General features: G+C 40.2%; 1 protein-coding gene across 10 annotated transcripts in view; it reads left to right on the forward strand.

Moving 5' to 3' along the window:
• Positions 1–21,548, forward strand: part of LOC311268685 (voltage-gated potassium channel KCNC1-like) — a 96,142-nt gene that overhangs the window by 47,352 nt on the left and 27,242 nt on the right. For 7 of the 10 annotated variants that reach the window (XR_014623999.1, XR_014624000.1, XM_084372449.1 and 4 more), the window contains exon 4: positions 2,477–2,689. Coding sequence is in view for 8 of the 10 variants with exons in the window: in XM_084372449.1 (XP_084228575.1) it covers positions 2,477–2,689 (213 nt within the window). In the remaining 2 variants the exon portion in view is untranslated. Of the gene's footprint in view, positions 1–2,476; positions 2,690–13,458; positions 14,062–21,548 lie in introns of those variants that run through there. The other 3 variants (XM_084372452.1, XM_084372451.1, XM_084372453.1) reach the window with 3 other exon arrangements.

The raw sequence follows: 21,548 nt of genomic DNA on the forward strand, positions 1-21,548 counted from the left end.
CCACTGGCCACTCGCGGTGCTGCGGCAGGAAATCCCCCTGACATGTCTGTAAAACTGCTGACAGGACACCTCAAACCCCAAACGAGTGCGATTATGACTCCTTCTATTATGAAATTATGATTCATAGAGGTTTTTTATTTGTCCTTGAACCAAGTGAAGCAATTTGTAATCTGTTGCGTCATCACAATGTAAAGTACAGCAGCAGTGAATTGGAATTGCAACCACTCTGTTTACTGTGCAAAAAAAGTGCAACCAGAAAATACAATTTAAATAAGAAAATAAAACTGAAAAGAGAATAAAATAAAAGACTTAAATTTAAATAGAAAAAAATAAAATGAAATATATATACAGTGTATACATATTATAAACAAAAAGACAAAAGTATTTACAGAAAGAACCGTGTGCAAAGTAACAGGGTGTGTATCCATGTGTGTGATATTGCGTGTGCTGAGTGTGTGTTATGTTGGTTTATGAGAGTTTATTGTCCGAATGGCCTGAGGGAAGAAGCTCCTCCTCAGACGCTCAGTCCTGCCATGACACTGCGTAAGCGCTTACCAGAAGGCAGCCTCACAAACAGTTCATGGTTGGGGTGGTGAATGTCCGTCATGATCCTGGTTGCTCTGGACCTGCACCGCCTGGTGTAAATGTCCTGAAGGCAGGGCATTGCAGTTCTAGTGATGCGCTCAGCACATCGGATCACTCTATGCAGAGATTTCCGGTCCTGAGCGCAGCAGTTGCTGTACCAGGCGGTGATGCTTCCAGAGATGACAGACTGGATGGCGGTAGAGAAGAAGGTTTTCTGCAGCCCTGTGGAGATCTTAAATTTCCTCAGCCGTCTGAGGTGATACAGGCGCTGCCTAGCCTTCTTCACCAGTGAGGTGATGTGGGTTGTCCATGTTAGGTCCTCGGAGATATGAACTCCGAGGTACCTATATCTGGACACCTTCTCCACCGGGGTCCAGTAGATCTGTAGTGGTGTGTAATGGGACCTCTGCTTCTCCCTCCTGAAATCTACCACCATCTCCTTGGTTTTGGTGACGTTCAGGTCCAGGTTGTTGGTCTTGTACCATGATGCCAGCAACTCCACCTCTTCCAAGTAAGCCGTCTCCATGTTGTTGGAGATCAGGCCAATCACCACTGTGTCATCCGCGAATCAGGAAGTAACCTGGAAGCTAGAAAACTGTCTTGGCACATGGGCCAGGCGAGCAGTTCAGATCTTTGTGTTCACTATATCTAGTTGTATTTAAAATCCATGCATTATCCCCATGTTTAAACAATATTCATACTCGATGGCGACTGGCCTCAGAACATCAACAAAACTTTTGTGCATGCCAACTTTTGCTCTCTCTCTTTGCCTGTATGTGTATGTGTATGTGTGTGTGTGTGTGTGTGTGTGTGTGTGTGTGTGTGTGTGTGTGTGTCCACCCCTCTGGCCTGTATCTGTAAGTGTTGAGCAGTAAATCATATCAGATTAGATTTGACAGCTGCGATGAAAGCTACAAACACTGCTTCCTCTGTAGCCATCCCCTCCTGTGTATGTGTGTGTGTGTGTGTGTGTGTGTGTATGTACATACGTAGCACATTAAATATTTTCTCTCTCTCCTTCTTGCACTCCTTTGTTCAGCCGCTCTCATTCAGTGCTGTTAAATGCTGCCTGTGAGAACACACGTGTGTGTGTGTGTGTGTGTGTGTGTGTGTGTGTCTACAGCCAGCTCTGCTGCAGTGTGTTGGTCATGTGATCAGGATAGCTATCACAAGGCACTAACGTTCCTCTACACCCCCCCTCCTCCCCCTTCTTCCTCATCTTTCCTCTCTCCCTCTCTCTCCTATCATCTATCCATCCTCTCTTTACCCTCTTTCATTTTATTTTTACCTTCTCCATGTTTTTCTCTTGCCGCTTCTCTTTCATCTCCCGTTTTTCGCGTTCTGTTTCTCATCTCCAAATCCCTTCTCCTTGTCCTCCTCTGAGCCGCTCCTCAACACCTGCGGTCTTATCATCCTTTTCCATTTTTATTACTTTCATGCTCTTACCGTCCCTGTTTCTCTCAATGGATCCCCCTCCTCCTCCTCCATACTCCTCCTGCTCTCTTGCCACCATTAATCTTCTATTCCTTTACCTCCCCTCCTCCTCACTCTCTCTCAACTCCCCCCTCCCCTCTCCTCTTCCCTTTCTCCCATCTCCTTTCCCTTCCTCTTTTCTCCTCTGTGCTCCTCTGCCCCTACATTTTTCCCTCTCTCTTGCACCCTCTCCTCCCATCTCAACTGTTTCTCTTTTTTCCCTCCTATCCTCTTTATGTTTACCCTATCACTTGCAAATTTTACTTCCTCTCTCCCTGCACACTATATCCATTTCCCTCCTTCTCTTCTTTCACTGCTGGGCTCAACCTTGTTATTTTCCCTTTCATTTCCACCACTATTTTTCCTCCCCCCCCCCCACGCCCTCACACTCCAATCTCTCTTCCCCCCACCCCCCCAGACTCCAAGCAGAATGGTGATGCGGCGGCCAATGCGGCGGCCCTGGCCAACGAGGACTGCCCCACCATCGATCAGGTCCTCGGGGACGAGCGTAGCCCGGCCACCGGGGGCCTCGGCTCCACCACCAGCCGTGAGCGCTACCCGCATGACCGGGCCTGCTTCCTGCTGAGCGCAGGAGAGTTCCAGCGCACGACAGACGGAAACGTTCGGAAAGGTAGGAGGGCGGAGATGGGAAGGAGGAGGATTGAAGGGGGAGGTGGAGGAGGAGGAGGAGGAGGAGGAGGAGGAGCGGGAGGAGGGCGGTACTTGAGTGACAGCAGTGGGCTGTCGCTCGATGCATGGTCCTGATTGATATGTGCTGACAGTGTGTGTAGTGTGCAAAAACATCAACACACACGTAACATTCAGACACATGTTCCAAGCACACATATCTGATAACACACATACTGTACATACAGTCCTAACAGGATCAAAATGCATTTTACAGGTGTTCACAGGTGGTATTGTGTCTGCACCTATAGAATGCGTTACATACACAGACACACATACAAAGTATATGCAAAAGCACACACACAACGTACAGACAACACAAACAATAAACAGCATGCTCAAAAACCCTTTATGCAAAGCAAAACCTAAGACAAACCCCACAAACACACAACTTATGACACCCACCCCCCCTCACTCCCCTCCATCATTCTGGGTGACACCTCAGCATCACTTCCTCAGACCTCTCAACATGAACAGTTCTGTCCTGTGGTACAAATAACATATCAATGTCCAGTCAGCGGCATTGATATTTGATCCAGTGATTCCTCTCACTCACACCTTCAAACTACAGCTGTAGTAGAAGAATCCCCCTTCATGCATCTCTCCTGCATCTGTACTGCAGAGGTACTGCAGAGGCTGCTGCAGCACTGCCATCTGTGCTGATGTTGAAGTGACTTGATTTACACCACTGTTACACAAAAGTATTCATGGCAGCTTTTTTTGTGTGAATTGTGGTCAAATATTCACATTCTGCAGATTTCTTACTGAGGTGAGTCAGCAGTCACTCAGCAACACTACATGCAGGGTAACATTGGTCTTCTGTGTGCGCTGTATTCTCTGTTCTTCACAGCTAATACAGCTCTTTGTGTTTAACTGTGTACATGAAGTTTCATTTCACAACAGGCCTTTATTTGGATTAAAGTGTTACCTGCAATTTTTGAGACAAATGTTATGATACAGATGACTTATTTTTTAAATTTTCTTTATCATCAACAAATCCCATGTAAAGACAAAAAAGACTAGTGTCTAGTAAATCACACATGGACATCTAGTGCCCCTTTGAATTATGGGTTTTGTCCGTCTTGAACGTTATGGGGTGCCAAATGATTCAAAAGAATGGCCAAGATAGACACAACCTATCCTGTGCCAGGCCAGCTGCACCAACCAGGGGAAATAGTGCGCTGTACCTGGGCTGTAGAATTTGGTTGTGTTACCCAGGTTGGTTTCCCGTGCCGACCAGCTGCATATTGTGTGCTGGGTGCAGCCCCTGGCTATTCCTTGTGCGCTTTTGTATGCTGAAACAGTATGTCAGGTTTTTCAGTATGTCTGAAACCTTGGTATGAAACCAATACTACGTGAACTGCATGATATTTATGGGGAAATATTACAGTGTGCAAGAACAACTTAATAGAAAATACTGATGTTTCCTCTTCTTTGGATCAGGCAGACAGATGCTGCAATGGGGTATTGCTACTGTCTACATTACATTTTGTAAAGTACAAAATAATTGTACCATTGGGTACCAGTCCCCTATTCCAAGTACTGGTACTGGTCATATTTGGTGACACATTCATGTCACTTGTCTTTGGTTTACTTTGGTTTATGTCCCTAAAAACTAATGACATTCCCTATGTCATTTTGCGGCTCATTGATGTATACAATAGAGCACTGTAGCACTAGGGGAGAGGATAAATTAGGCTTTGATACTCACACAATACTTAAAAGGATACTTTCTTTTCATGGGATTTGTTGACTGTAATACAAATACAACCCGTTATTTGCCTCATTCTTTAAAGTAACCTCGCACAACCACTACTTTCTTGCAGTATTATAGTGTTGCAAATCTTTAAGTGCGTCTTTGTCTTGTTTTGAAATGAAACTCTTCATGTGTAATTGTGCAGTATTTTGAATCTGATCTGTCCGAACAGGCAGATCAGATGAGTGTCTCAGTCATCACATCAGGCTTCTTCATCATTCTGCTGTGTCAGAATAGTTTTATTTTTCACATTTTTCCACGCTGTAATTCATTAACTCTTCATTGTTTCTTTCTCTCTCCTCCCCCCACTCTACTCTCTCTCATTTCTCTACCACCTTCTCCATTGACTTTCCATTTACCTTATTCTCCTGTTTCATTCTCATCTCCCTGCTCGATGTCTGTCTTATCTAATGTTTCCCCTCCTCTTCCATTCATTTTTCCTCCCCATTTCCATGCTGCCATCTTGCTTACCACCACCTTGACCTGATAACACTGAAATAATTATTTTTGTTTTGAAATATAACCCCTGACCTTTAACACCCCTATACACCTTCCACATGCTCAATCCCCTGACTCACACACACAAACACAAACAAAAAAACACACACCCATGCGTAGACGGCTCAGAGTCCAGCAGTGTGGCATCCTCCCTGGGAGAGGACTGGTTCAAGCCGGAGGGGCCTCTGCTACAGCAGGAGCTCAGTGTTAACTCCACCACCTCCTGGATCAAACCGTAGAAACACAGAGGTAACACTTCCACACAGCGCACGAAGCAGCAAAAAGCATTTCTACATCAATAATACAACCTCAACTCACTGGGAAACTTTACTGACCTGACAAACTGTCTGTAAACAAAAGATTAGAGTATATTAGATGAGACTGGATTAAATTAGACAAGACAGGATCAAACCTACTAGACTAGAATAGAACAAAATAGACTGTACAGGACTACACTAAACTAGATTAGAATAGATAATTCAGATTAGAGCTCTACTGTTGCTTGTTTTATGTGGCCGACATCGAAACCAATATTACAGAGCAAATAACAATATATTGGGTACAGACAGATTTTTTGCAATGATCCCTCAAATGTGTAGGTATCAAACACTTGTGACTGGGGCTACAAATAACAATTATTTTTATTATCAATTATTATTAATTTTTTTTTTACTCTATAAAATGTAAAAAAAAAATGCTGTCAAAATGCTCACTGGGCACTGAAACTGTAAACTTAACCAGAAATGTATATCATTATACCATGCATCTTTTTCTCCATTATAATCTCTAAAAAAAAGCTTTCATATCAGACAGCATATACACGAATCCGATATATATCTGTGATAAGCCAATATCAGCTGATAAAATCAGCCAACTGATATATTGGTTCAGCTCTAATTTAGAGTAGATTAAGGCAGATTCTAGAACAGACTAATCTAGATAAATTTACGTGGATTAGATTGGGCTAGATCAGACTTGATAGATTAGAATAAATTAGATTTGAATGGACTACACTAGACTAGGTTGGATTCAATTTGCTTAGACTAGACCGCACTAGAGTAGATAATATTGTATTTGACTATATTAGATGAGAATAGATTGGACCAGATTCAATTAGACTAAACTAGATTAGATTATTGTATTATAGCTGTATTGTATATATGGAATGAAATTGATTTGATTCAATATGGAAATGTGCATTATCAGATTACAGCAAAATAGTAAACAGAGGACAATAACAGTTGAAAAGTTGACAGAAAAGAATAGAGCAGACAGCACATCATACAGCATTACAGTGAGTGACACCAAAAATCAGGAAAGAGTTCCAACCCCCAAAACAACATGAAGGTCAGTAGTTGTTTCTTTGAAAGGATGCGTCTTCCCATTATCTTAAAACAACCACACACACACACACACACACACACACACACACACACACACACCAAGTGACAGACTTTTTATATCTTAACGACACACACACACACTCAAAGGTTAAATGTACAGAGGTGCATGCAGGTTGCTTGTTACTGTAAAGCTTTAAGTGTGGTTAAGCATCATATTGTGGATAGTAGTGGTGTGTAGGGTGGGGGCATATGCATGGTGTGTGTGTGTGTTTTGTTCCTACACTACAAAAGACTCAACCAGAGCATTCACTTGTCAGGATTCATATAATTCAGTATAACCAATAATAACAATGACATATCTCATTACTGCTAGTTTTTGTCCAATGAATGTAGCATAAAGCTAATAACAAGCAGGTTAGCTCCCCAGCATTTACTGCTGTGTAGCCTACAATCCTTTGGCACAGAAAAAAACAAATGACATATATCTATGCAGAAACATATGGAATTATATTTGTGCCTCAATTTTGTGACACAATGGGACATTTTCGAACATAAGAGACAAAAAATTATTATTTGCAAGCACATAAGTTATTTTTGTACCGATATTATGTTCACTTCTTATCATTATCATCACATAATTATTATTTACAAAGGTTGATAATATACCTGCTCTGTCCAGTCACCTTCTCAGCAACAGCGCTTCAGTTGAGAGAATTGCACAACATAGTGGATTCACTCACAGTCACACTGGTGACCTTTTGGAACAGTATAAAATATAAAGGAGCTCAGAGAGCTATTATGACTTACTAGTTACTACACGTCTTGGCTGACAACTGGGTTAGCAGTCAGCACAGCAGCTACAGTCCCCATTCCAGCCTTCCAAGTCGCCATCAAGCTTCAGGAACCAAATATTTCACATGGTTAAATCCTGCTGTGCCACTTTCTGTTGTGACCAGAGACCTGGACTACAAAGCCAGTTCAACATGCCCAGGGTGTTTCATTCATCTGGCTTGACTAGCCAGAACAACTGCGATCACACTAAGCAGTCACACAAAGGTTGTTAATCAACTCGATAAATCAACCCAGGTTTTCCCCATCTAGCCACGAGCACATTTGCATTAAAGGAGAGTTGACCAATCACAGACATGGACAGGTCTACTGTCAGCAGAGCAGAATATAAAAAAGAAGAGCAAACTGTAACATTATAGTACTATAACACAACAACAAGGAAGGACAGTTGACAAAAAAATCACATACTGTGTGAATGTGTACAATAATATAAGATTAAAATATGCCCATCACAAGGGCATGAGTAGATCCGACGATAATTACATTTTTTGTATTTCATTAAATTATTAATGTCGGTTTAAAGAATTCGTAGTGTGTTAGACAATATTTCATTCAGCTGCGAGCCCCACAGTGTCAAACTACCTGGAAGCAAATAAAGAATAAATATTAAAACGTTATTCAAAGTGGTACTTTCATATGTCGAACAAGTGCAAGGCTTAAGTGCTTCAATCTGCATCAGTTGTAAGATAATAACCAAAGAAGCACAATATAAAATGGCTTTGACATCGCTTGTCGCCAACAGGAAATAAAATGAAATGAAGACAAGAGGGGGCCTTCCTCCACAGGAGTACAACAGCTTTGTCGTAGAAATCCTGAGATTACTGTGTGTGTGTGTGTGTTACCAGTACTGAAGCAATGACACACCAGAACACACAGGTTGAGCAAGCTTGCAAGGAAGCTTGACAGAGCACAGAACAGGGTAATTGAAAGAAAAAAAATAGTAACGCTAAGATAAAAAGGTTATTATTGTGCACCTTTTAGGATGTGGACAACACAGTAGTAAACATCCAGATACATTCATTAGCACCGAAATTAAACAATTTCTTTATAAAATGCAAATGATCAAATAAGTCTGTGCTTATGTTCCATTTCATGCTCAAAATTGTCACATAAATACAATACCATACATTATATTATATGTAAAGGCACAATATATGTTTTTTGTGTGGTATAAATTACATTAATTGTACATTAATAGGCCAAAAACCTTAGCTCACAGTTGTATACACACACACACACACACACACACACACACACACACACACAAACACACACACACACACACACACACACACACACACACACACACACACACACACACACACAGACGCACACATCCTCCCACCACTTAACCAAATGAACACAGTGTGAGTCTGCGAGCATGACTCTGTGACTCTGTGTGCGGTGTATTAGCCTGTCTGTGTGTTGGTGTGAGAGATATGCCTTCCCTCTTTACACCTACAGTATGTTGTAACCACCAGGGAGAACAGGTCACGGGGTCAAAGTGGGCGAAAGGTTAAAGTTCACATTGCGGGTCCATGTCTGATGCGTGCTGTTGCTGTTGTTGTTGTTATGTTGTTGTGTTACTGTCTCCTTCCCCAGGTTGTGTCAGGTCATGCGTTTGTACGTTGGCTCTTGTTGGTCTGTGTCACACTATCCATCTGTCTGTTTGTCTGTCTGTTTCTCTATTTTTTCTTTGTTTGTTTCTGTCCGTATGTCCGTCCTTTTCTGTGTGTGTCTGTATATGTGTGTGTAGCTGTCTTCCCCTCCTCCTGCTCCTCCTCTTCCTCCTCCTTCTCCTCCTCTCACCCGGTCTCTTCTCACTCTGGTACTTACAGATAAGGGGGCGCCAAAAACCAAACGCTCACCATCCCGTTTCCCACCCTGAAAGCATCTTAGCTCGCAGTCAGCCTGGTTCCAAATGGACCAGTCAGGTCTTACTCAAAGACTGCTTTTGGGGAGATTGTGCCTGGTCTTCACAAACTTTGCTTCATGTGTGGACAAAACTTTATGATGCAACAGATTTTGTTTGCAGATTTTACAAATCAAAATGAAAATGAAAAGTATTTTGCACAAAAATGTGACAAAACAATTTAAAAACTGAAAAAAATAAAGGAATAAATGAGGATTCAATTAATCCTCTTTTGGGAAGGGTGCCAGAGTGAAAGCGGCTGCTGTGCACTGGTTGGCTCATTGCCCTGCCAGACTAGTGAGAGTTGGTTGCTGATTGGTTGGTTGGTAGGTTTTCCTCTGTCCTCTCCTCTGGAACTGAGCTCAGGTCAGTTTTTACAGCGCAGCCCGCAGAGAGCACTGTTCTGTTTCACAACAGACTTGGCTCCAATCAATGCATTATGGGATTGAGCTGATTGGATCTCTCAGGGAACTATTTTGTACAACTAATTTACAAAAAGGTTTTTAGAAGTTCCCATTGCACTTTAAATGAAAACAAAATTTTTTTTGTAGCTGAGCTGTGTCTGACTCTCTGTCAGGCTGGGCTGGAACACTGACCACTGTAAATGCTTCGAAGGTCTACGTATTTTTTATTTATTTTTTTCAAGTACAAAAGCATACAAGATTCAGGTTCTTTAACGACCAGCAGGCAGGGAGAAAGAGAGACAGACAAAACTCTAATCCCAAACAGACACACACACACACACACACACACATCCAGGTAAGTATTAGATCAACTTTCGAAGGGCTGTAGTGTAAAGCATAGCAGTGGCACTGTTTGCTGTGCTGTGATGGCCTCCTAACTTTCTCCGTCTGCACTTTCAAGCTTTAAATCCACTGGAAAAACTATCAGCTGCCTGCCTCTGGGGAAAAAAAACAAACATGTTTGCTTATTTATCTTTTCTGAAGTTATCTGCTCACAACTGGTCAAATTTCTCGACAAGATAAATCAAGCACACCTCAAGACTTGACAGTCATGCTTTCTAAATGGTCGCCAGGCTTTTGCTTCAAATGTACCACCAGGGCTCTCTTCCAGTCCCTCTTTGACACTTCTCTTTCCTTCTTTCCTCCCTCTCGCTGACATTATCACAGATAGTGCTGTACTTGGATGGGATTAATTGCACATCTCAATGTCAGTGCCGTCGCTGTAATCCGACACTATTAGATCTGTGGCTGCGACGGGCGGGAAGAACGAAAGACTTGAGCATTTTGGAGGCATTCTGAAAAGGTCGGCATAGCATTGTAACGCTCCTTTGCCCTTCTGTGCAATGTTTTTGTCCTCGTTTTCTTCTGCTTTTTTCCCGGCTCTCGTTCCTTTGTATGAGCAAGTAGCAGGGCAGGGGCGCAAGCTACTACTTCTGGTTCTGAAAGACCGAATTAGGACGGATTAAAACAATAGAAGCACTGTTAATAGTCCCTATCGATGCAAAACTCTTTAACAGCCACCTTTGCTTCGCCCCTGCCAGAGGGATTCCTGTGGTTTGTAGCTTGGTCATGGTTTTATGATATGAAATGCAACGCTTTGACCTTTTGGTGATCCTGGCTCAAGGCACAAGTCACAGGAGGTCAAACAATTGAGAGGATCTTTCATCTTTCTCACTCTTACTTTCTTTCTCTCTTTGTCAGCTTGTCTGATGATTGGTCCCTCTGAGGCTAAAGACAACACCCCTTTGCCTTGATCTATCTATCTATCTATCTATCTATCTATCTATCTATCTATCTATCTCTCTCTCTCTCTCTCTCTCTCTCTCTCTCTCTCTATCTATCTATCTATCCATCTATCTATCTATCTATCTTTCCATCTCTTGGAAATGTGCTGATTTGTTTTAAATTATTTTTGTTATATTTTGATATTGTATGTCATCTTTATTTGATCAGTCCCAATCATTCTGTCTTACCTTCCCATCCTTTGATCATCACCGCCACCCTCCACTCTCTCTCTCTCTCTCTCTCTCTCTCTCTCTTTTTCTTTTCACTCTCTCACTTTCTCCTCATCTCCCTGCTGTTGCTACGGAAACAGTGGACAGGGGAATTCTGGGACTTGGCGCAGCAAAGCATTTTGGGTCAGGGCTCGGTGTTTGATTGCATTATTGATTCATATCGATACAGTGGGCTGCAATTCACTACCCATCCAGTAAAGCCGAGGGGAAACAAATGGTGAGACGAATCAAACCTTTGTGAGGTGAATGATGCCACTGTACAACATGTTAGGATGTGAAAAAAGGAACAGAAAAGTGCCAAACAACACTTTGTGGTTTCAGGAGACAGATGTTGTTGTCCATACTTGGATAGCCAAGCCTATAAGCAAATAAACTGTAGAGGGCTGTTTAATAAAGTACCCAGTAAACCAGTAATCTCGACTGATACTCATTCATTTCTTCATTCACAAAGAGAGGCAAGCACTTTTTGCTTTTAATTGGTCAACAACTTTGTAAAAATTTGTATGGAAGATGTTGTCTCAGTCTGTGGACGAAAATGCTTTCTAGTTTAAGTTGGACATTAGTCACACATTTTAGTCAACAACAACTGAAACGATTCAGTCCAGTTTTAGGCGACACAATGTCATGTAATTGGTTAAAATGTTGTTTTTGCGTAACCTTAGAAGCCTCTGAATAATCAGCAGCTCCATGTTTACAGATTTCTCTTCAAACATGCCAGACAGTTAGTTCAGGCTCTTGTGAAGGTTAAACATGCAAATATTACCTTTTTGCTGTGTAATCTTAGAGTCAGCAGTTTGACTACATAGTAAATAAAATGCATGCCAGGTTCAGAGCTGCCTGTAAACTTTTCTAGTTAGGACAAGTGAAAATGGATCAAGCTTAATAACAAGTTGCCTGTCCAGATATGTAAGTAAAGCATCTTGAATACTATAAATGATACAGCAGCAACAAATGATGCACATTTAGATGCCATTTCTCCCAACAAATCCTCAAAAGTAAGTGACTGAATAGGTTGATTGTCAGCGTCTCCAAAAACGACATATATTACCATTCCCCAAACAACATGAGTGTTGCGGCCTAACAGCCACAGACCTGCTGGCCCTACGTCATACGCTCACAGTTTGGTGAGGTTTAGGCACATGAACTACTTGGTTAAGTTTCCGAAAATATTATGGCTCGGGTCAAAAGACGTACTCTGTAACTTCCGTTACACATGTACCTACATTACAACAGCTAATTACGTTACCTTATTCATGTGATGTTACTTCACTATGTTATCACAGTTGACTTCTAGTTTCAGACGGGACATGAACAGTGGTTTCCTGAAGGAAAGTCTGTGTATTACAGCTTCCTCACAGTACAGGGACAATGGGACACTGAACGTAATCTTCACTGATGGTTAAGAATGTACCTTTGAATCAATGCTAGTCAACAGTCACCCCAGTTAACACACAGAAATCCAGTATGGGTTGGGTTGGATAGGCATGTAACTTGTCGGACAATTGTGTAGAAGACTTTGAGTTTGAACCCAATGATAGACCTGCAACATCCATCTGTTATTCGCCATAAGCACAATCTTTTTGTAGCCTTAGCCGCAGTTTATGACCAGATTTCAAGCAGGGTTTACTTGCTTTAGCCACGATTTCTCCATTACTCCAGAAAGCTATAATTTTGACAGCATTGCCAAAAAAACTGTCAATGAATGTAAACTGGTTCTTTGCAGAATGACTCAATATCAACATTATTGTCTGGCAGTAGGGTTGGCCTCTGCCTGTAGTCATTTAGAACAGTTGCAAACCCTTTGTCTTTAGATGTGGTTGGACTAAGGCCTTTATTCACATTAATGTCCTGCTGTTCCAAAAAAAAAAAAAATCCACCACAACTGTGTTTTTCTGTGACTCTGCACCTTGTTAAGGTCTTTTTGCTGTCTCAGTACAAAATAGGACAAATGATCAGGTAGAGTACTCTGACCGCTAGAAGGCAAAGAGGAGAATGCTGCCTGCTCTCCTTCAGAAAATTAAAAAAAAAAAAAAAACCTGCAGAGAGGTAGCTTTGGAGTGAATGTTGGTGCAATGCCACTAGTGCCCCCACAGGCCAAGACTACACATTACTCTCTCATCCTGACTGCATGAGTTTCAAAGGCAGCAGACACACTCTGCATTATGATACTGTACACGTCTGTCTCCCCTTTCATTGGGAGACCTAATCAGTGAGTGGGTGGAGGTCGAATAAAGGAATGAAATGTTGCATTAATCACTCCCTCGCTTTGTATTTCATGCTCTCTCTGACTGCCGTCCTGTCTCTCCTTGTTTTTTTTCTTCCCATAATTCTCTTTCTCCCTGTCTTTCCCTCCCTGCCCTCCCCCTCCTGTTCTCAGTAGAAATTGTATCGATTCTCTTCATTGACAGACAGATACCATTGGCCTGAACTGACTCTTGAGTCTTGCTTAGAGTCTCATTGGTGTAAGGAGATATGCTGCGCCACAACAGTCTCTCTTTCACTTCCTCTCCCTTGAGTTTTGCCACCGACACACAATTTATACCACTTTAATATATTCTCTCTTTTCATCAGATTTCACTCTCTTTATCTCATTCACACACAGTTTGTTTTTACTTCTCTCTCCTCTTCTCCAGCCAGTGATCGATGGCCTTTAAGCTAGTATTTAATCATTATTGGTGATCTGAATCCCCTGAGGCCTATTCAGTTGCACTCACATTATTTTATTTCCTGAGTGCTACAGTTGAGCCACAATGGTGTCAGGAGGAGAGTCGATGTTGACCAAGGAAAATAAACATTTTAATAATATGGATTATATATAGAGAGCAGAAATTGTGAATGTATAACCATGTAAACAAGGCTCTGCTTTCGTCAGGGGTAACCGGAGAATTATTGCCCTATTTAATTTGACTATACTGTTTATTAATAGAGCTGTGTATCGTCACCGACTGCCCTAATAAATTCAATTCTGATTCACAAGGTCCCGATTCGTTTTGATTTCCGATTCTGTTCAATATCGATTTGGTAAGGGACATTACAGTTACAATACTGGTTTAACTTGAATATGAATGAGAATCTGACTGAACTAATGCTGTAAATTGTACAGGAACCCCCTAATCTGGCACATTGTTTTAAATAATAATGTTTACATTAAGAAATGAAATGATTTCAGAGAGAAGGGAAATGACTGGGATATTGTTATGATTTAAAATTTTAAAAATGCTGAAGACTTAGAACAAAAGAGTGATGGCAGATGTAGGCCTATGTATTTCAACAAAGGAAAATAGGGAAAAAAATAAGAACTTTCCTTTTTTAGAAAAACTTTGTAGCCATTTGAATACAGATTCATGAGTTTATGAGATGCACTTAAATGCACCATGAAGTCCCAAAATGTGGGAGATTCTCAGCATAGTTTTCATACATGACTCTCAGAGGTTTACTTGCCAACTGGAAAATCCACCTACATTTGGTGCTTAGCGGTTGTTAATTTTGAGCCGTGTCTCACATCCACGGAAAAAGCACTTATAGACGGATCAATCTTGGGATTTTATGAATCAGTATCAGATCATTCAAATGAAGATAGATTTGAATCATACATTTTTTTTTTTTTTCTAAATGCAGTGTAACCGCATGGGGATGTTTTCTTCATGCACTTCTACTTTGTGTATGTGCTAGTGCTAGGTGTTTTGAGCTCTCTCTGCCACTTTAGACTTCTGCGCTTATTAACTGTATGAGTCTCTTAAAGGTTCAATATGTAAGACTTTTATTTTAAAACATTCCAAAAACTAAAATAAAGGAATGTGAAGAAATAACAGTGTTTTGACGTTGTGGCAAAAGTGTCTGTGTGCTGTGTTGCAAAGATGTCCACCGAAGTTAGCATGCTAACCAGCTAGCCCTGGCCCGTCCTATCTTGTCTTGTCTACCACACTGTTCCTCAAAAGGCGATAGTCTGATCTAAAAATTAGGCAGAATCAGCTAATTAGACTCCTGGCTGCCAACTGAGCTAACTAGCTAATGGCAGCTACATTTAGCAGCAGTTAGCGGTTATTCCGGTGATACGCTGCCCCTTATTTCCTTGGAGTATGAATTTGACAGGTCCCCAATTCTTAGGCCTATATTACACCTTTAAGCAGCTCAACACAACTTCAACATGCAAAATCAAACAAAGTTAATTAGTAATAAAAGATGTACAGTAGGCTTATACAGTACTTATACTCTCTTTCATCGTCTGTCCTCCCCCCACATCTGAATAATGTCATAACTTTGCCGTATTTTTCATCCATTAATTATATTGTGCTACGACTTATTTTGTTTGCTCAGGTAAACAGATTTTAGTAATACGCTTATACAGTATAACCATGGTATTATTTGTGCAGATTCTGCTGCATGTGTCATCCTTATAAGTGTTCTGCATGTGCATCTCTCTATGCATAAACCATGGTGTTTTTCATGGTTAATGTATTCATCTGTGCTATCTTTAATGTATGTCTCTGCGTTTATATGACATAACACTGAGACTGTATATGTTTTATTTACTGTGTTCTGTTTGTGTTTGTGTGTCCTTTTTGTCGTGGTCTCTCTATCCTTTTCTTATCTTAGTTGTGTATCAGCTATGTCACATACATACATGTTATATGAATGTATGTATGTACGTATGTTTTAACCTAGAGTTCGATGTGTTGGTGATGTCATATTGCATTTTCATGTGTCAGTATTTGATGCAAATATTATTTCTTGACAATCTCAAATCCACATGTGGTTTCAAGTGATAATTTCAGTTTGAGGTGATCACACAGTATCTGTGTGAGCATATGAAAAAAGTTTTTGTAGTATTCCAAATAGCTAAAAATAATGAACATTTTGCTGTAAACTGAAACACGTGTTGATATATTTCTTTGCATGCAGATTGTTGTTGGAATAGTATTTGCCGTGGTTGTTCACTTCTGTGTACACTTCCTCACCCTCAAGACCTTCCCCTTCCCTAATTTCCTCCTGCCCTCCCCCTTTTCCACCTCTTTCCTTGACCTCCCTGCACTGCTCTTTCTTTTCACATGTCCCTCTATTCTCCCTTCCACTGCAGGAATCTCATGCAACCATTACAGTGATCACAGATCATATACGTATATATATATATATATATACATATATATATATATATATATATATATATATATAACTTATCAGCTTTATCAGCAGGTCTCCAGATAGTCTATATAGTAAGTGTTGATTTTAAATAGTAAGTCTGGTGATATTCTATATTTTTTCCATTTCAAGACCAAACTATGCAACAGGTGTTATATGCAACACAGCCTGATCATTTCTCTGTCTTATAGAGCTCCATAAACTATTTCAAACACTCCATTGAGCCACAATGTTGCATTGGGTGACATGTTCCTTTATTATCGTGGACACACACACTGCAGTTTATTTTGACTCAATCACACACACACACCACCCTGCTGCCCTAAATACTCACTTGAGCACTAAATGTGGATTTGATATAAGATTTAACTTCACAGAATCAGCACACCATGCAACCACTTCAAACAGTAATAGTGCAAAAACAAATGTCAAACACAAGTGCTTAGAAGTAAAAAAAAAAAAGTGTGCCCTTTTAAGGGCATACATGCATATAAATATGTAGATTGCAGTGAGGTGTGCAAATGTAATGTTAAGTTGGAAGATGTATTGCACTGTGCCAGAAAATGTACATAAATGCAATTGTAAGTCCAGTCAGCAAGGTCAGCAAGACTACAGTAAGTTTTATCTTAAGCAGGAACAAATGGGCTTGGAACAGACGGACATTGACAGAAAGTATCAAAAAACAGACTTATTGATTTTGGTCTTTTCATGAGATTTGTTGCCAGTAAAAAAAATATACAATACAATATACAACAAACACCAGCCTTTTACTTTAACAAAGTTAAGTTCAATTTGTCATACAGAGTTGTTAGATCTCTATATATAAATGACATAGTGGTGCTGACAGGTCCTTTAAATTTGATAACTTTAGTTAATAATAGAGTTGAACATACAGTATGTATAGTTTCATCACAACATACTGTATTGATGGTACCTGAGCCAGTTCTATTTCTTTATATTGTATTACTTCATCTGTACTTGGTGAGAAGTTTGATTATTGTAAGATAATCAGTAAGGCGATCACCCTGCACGTTACATGCAGTACGGTGTTACCACAACATCCCAAACAATAGATTTTTTTAGTCATTTTAGATTAAATGTCCACTCACAAACCAAAGATTCTGGTAAGTTATATAAAATTAGCAATTATTTTTTAGTAGTGTACAGTAATTTACTTCCTGTCCAGAGATAGTAGTTCCCAAGTCACTTGTTGTGTGAACAAAAACTAGCTCACTCCATCCCGTTCCCTCTCTGCTTCTACCTCCTCTTTCCCTCCTCCTCCTCTTCCTCCTTTCCCCATCATCCCTTGCACCTCCCCCCCCCCCCCCCCCCCATGTCTCACCATCCCATTCTAACACTGGTGTATCCATCCCATCCTCAGGCTATCCTCCTCAGTCTCTCCCCCTGCGTTGTGTTACTAAAGTCTGACTGAGTGGAGGTATGTACAACAAATCACCGCCACAGCACAGCTAACAGAGGCTGCTAAACTGTGAGCGCTCGCTTAGCTTCTTGCTTTGGCTTTGAGGAGAATCAATCGGAAATCACAGTTTGACTTTTGAAAACACAGAACTGTTCCGGGGCCAGAAATAATCTCATTGGTTGACGTAATCAAACTACTTTAGCTTAATAACTGTTGAACAACTGGCTTAACATAAGTGGGATCATGATGTGATTGCACTATTTAAAACCGTATCAAACACACTAAGTGGGTATTTTACCTTCCTCTTATCTCGCCCTTTCCCACCAGTTTTCATATTTTATTTGTTTTTCTTTAATTTTACTCTACTCAATCAGATCAGTGCCTGTCAAAAGTGTATCTGACTCCTCTTTACACCAACATTACAATCCTTCTTATCCTGATTTTTAGTGCGTGTAGTTGTGGCAAGTATGGAGAGCAGAAGCAACAATCTAGAAATGTAACCTCCACCCCAACAACATTAAAGGATACCTATTGTGTATATATATATATGTATATATACATATAGGTTTTTTTGTGTGTAAAAGGTCTTGAAAGTCAAAAAGCCTCAAGTCTGCACTACTGGAGCTCCTCTCTCCCACAAAAAACACTGCTCCGGAAGTGCCTGAAACACCTCGTCAGCATAATTTATATACAGTATAAGCTGAAAACAAAATAGAGCGTCTCAGACAGTGGGGGAATACAGTGCTGAGAAAACTGATACGATTTTTGAGCATTAGAGCATGTAAACCTATTCTAATAGTAACCCATAATATAATTATGAACCTGAACATGAGCAGAGGATGTCGCCTTTAAAACAAAATCCAAAAAGTGTTGTGAGCTTGGGAACTTATGCCATTTATTTATTGGCCTGTTTAATTTTTTTTACATCATGTCCTAACATCATAGCATCTATCAGACATCTTGTATTGGGGAATTCTTTCAGTACACTGGTACCTCGAGTCTCTTGCTATTTAAAGACTCCTATAAATTCACTACTGTAAGATACAAGTGAGGTTCAGCACAAGGGATGGCTATTTGAATTTGTACGTTTCTATAAAGCCACATATTGTAAATAGTAATAAGACACTAAAGCCAAAAGAAAAACATAAATGGAATAAGAAATTATGATTGAAAATAAATAGAAAATATAAATATAATATCTTTCAACTGAAAAATTAGTAAAATAATAATACATCATTTAAAATAATAAATAAAATATAAATATTATAATTTCTAATTTCTATGTACAAGTGTTTTGAGTGTCCACCCATGAAGCACGAGGCCTCAGGCAACAAACAAACAGACAAACAACAAAAGATGTCTGTATTGCACACATGCAGAGCTGTTTACATATTTATGATTATTACAACGAGTGCACTTGTTTTTTCACTTTTTGTCACATCACACTTGCAATCGCACCAAAACACCGAATAGTAAAACAGTATGTATCATTTGTACACCCTACAATGCACTCCAAGTGCCCAGTTTTCAGATTACTGTCTTTGCAGATTATTTCATCTAAATTTCTAAATGCTACAGCAAAGACCTCTCAAGTCATGTTTGTAAATTGGCAATCCGCCATTTTGTGATCCTCACTGGCTCAGCTCTCATGGTTCACTAACACTGCTTGTGATTGGTAGAGAAAGAATCAAAAGACTAAACCACTTTACTGTAAATAATAGATGTATAAGGGCACAAAACACAGATTTGTCAAATGTATTTTTTGTCGGAAAGCTGCACCAGTTTCCATGATGGATTACAAAGGCACTGGAAAATTTACAATTGTGACAGCAAGACAGTTTGCTGCAGGCAAGAGAGTTTTTTTTTTTTTTCAGAGTAAATCCAATACAGAGATATTAATCAAAGTACCAGATGTGTGCGCTTCCAGTTGTAGGCAACTGGAGAGACCCCAGTGGGGTCTACTGATATGATCTACACATTCTGTACTAAACACTTTACAAAGAAGAGCTGCTGCAACTGACAAAGTATCATCCCTGACACTATTACAAAAGTAATCACATTACTGAAAAACAGTTATCCGTAATGCATTACCACCTTGTGCAGTAAACGATTAAAGCCAGTGAAGACATTACGTCAGTTGAAGCAGCAGGAAAAAACAAGACGAAGAAGCTTCAAAGGCCACAAGCTCGACACCAGGCGCAGTAAGTGTCAGATCAGAGCTGAAGCCGCCTGATGCTGCGTGTGCTGCAGAGCAAACTGCAGAGAGGCTCTCATTATAGATGCTAAGCACCTTTCTGCTTGACTTTGTGTACACTGAGAGCCACACTAGAAGCATTCGCTGCATTTAAATCTTTAAAGCAATGAGACATATAAGTGCAGATCAATAATGTGTTTTGCCTTTGTTCATCTATTAGTAGTAAATGTTGGTCGGGCAGATCTGTGTTTATAATCAGAATCATATTCACAACATCTCTGATGAGAGCAGTCCTGATCAGGGATTGTACCAAAGTCTTTAAGTTGCTGCTGCGTGTTAGAAATTGAAGGTTATTGATTCCAATCATTCTAACACTGCCACCGTTCAGTGTGTGTGTGCGTGTGTGCATGTGCCTGTGTGTGTGTGTGTGTGTGTTCCAATCAACTTAGAGCCGCAGTGCTGCTGATTTATTCCTGTGGTTACAGGACTTGGCATTGCTAACACAGCTATTTAAACAGAGTAGAATGTGTTGCTGTTACACAGTAAACATGCTCAAATGCACAAGCACACACATGCAAAGCATATCTGAAGCCGACATTACATTGGTCGTTCATTTCAGAACGATATTCTACAATCATATCACATGCTGACTCCTTACACATGAAGAAAATGATACAGTTTCAGTATTTATTGTTCTCAGATATGAGGCCTAATGCCCTAATGTAAGAGACTTTAATATTCATGCATTTTAACCGACATGTGACACACATACACACACACACACACACACACACACAGTGAATTGAATAGCCAGGTCCTTAGAACATGGTGACCCAGATCTGTCGCTGTGGTACCCGGTACCCAGAATGCCTCCTGAGGTTTAAGAGAGCTTCCCATTGCCCATTAAGTGAAAAATAGCTCCACAGGCTTTATACCTAGTATTCTATATACTGTACCATAATACTATATTGCAGCCCAGATTCCAAAAATGTTGTGACCCTGTGCAAAACATAAATAAAACAACGTGATAATACTCAATTGAAAACAGTACAAAGACAATATATGTAATATTTTACCTCATCAATCTTATAGATTTTTGTAATTATATGCTTCTTGTAAATTTGAGAGCAGCAACACGTTTCTAACAAATTAGTACAGGAGGAATAAAACACTGGAAAAGTTGTTGAATGCTCAAAACAATAATTACAGATGAAATGATTCTCCATGTGAACCTCTGTTACGAAGATATTTCAGGCCTATAGGACATGAGATGTGATACTTAAACTGACAATAGACAAGCTTTTTACTTGAATATCATTATGACTTAAATGTTGATTGCACAATGTAATAATACAATGAATAATGATAGATTTCAATTTGCTTTGACTGTGCTTTTTCGTCTGCCTCTGGGCACAAAATCTCCCGGGAAAGTGAAGGGTCACTGGTAATACAGTCAGGCTGGAAGCCTTGCATCACATCTATCTGCTTTCACATCTCCTTAGAGACTAAATGAATGAATAAACTCACATGTTTTCCTTTGCTGTGAGGAATTGTTCGATCCGATTGTCTCCACAACGGCTTCACCAACAATAATACCACTTAAAACACTAGGGGAGGAAAGATTGTCTATTTTTTACTTTAAGAGATTTTGGAGAAGCATGGCTTAAAGGCTTCCCAAGGTCAATAGTAAAAGCAAAATGGCAAACTCTCTAAA

The sequence above is a fragment of the Pagrus pagrus genome (genome assembly GCF_965226575.1).
Source record: "Pagrus pagrus genome assembly, chromosome: 13".
NCBI lineage: Eukaryota > Metazoa > Chordata > Actinopteri > Spariformes > Sparidae > Pagrus > Pagrus pagrus.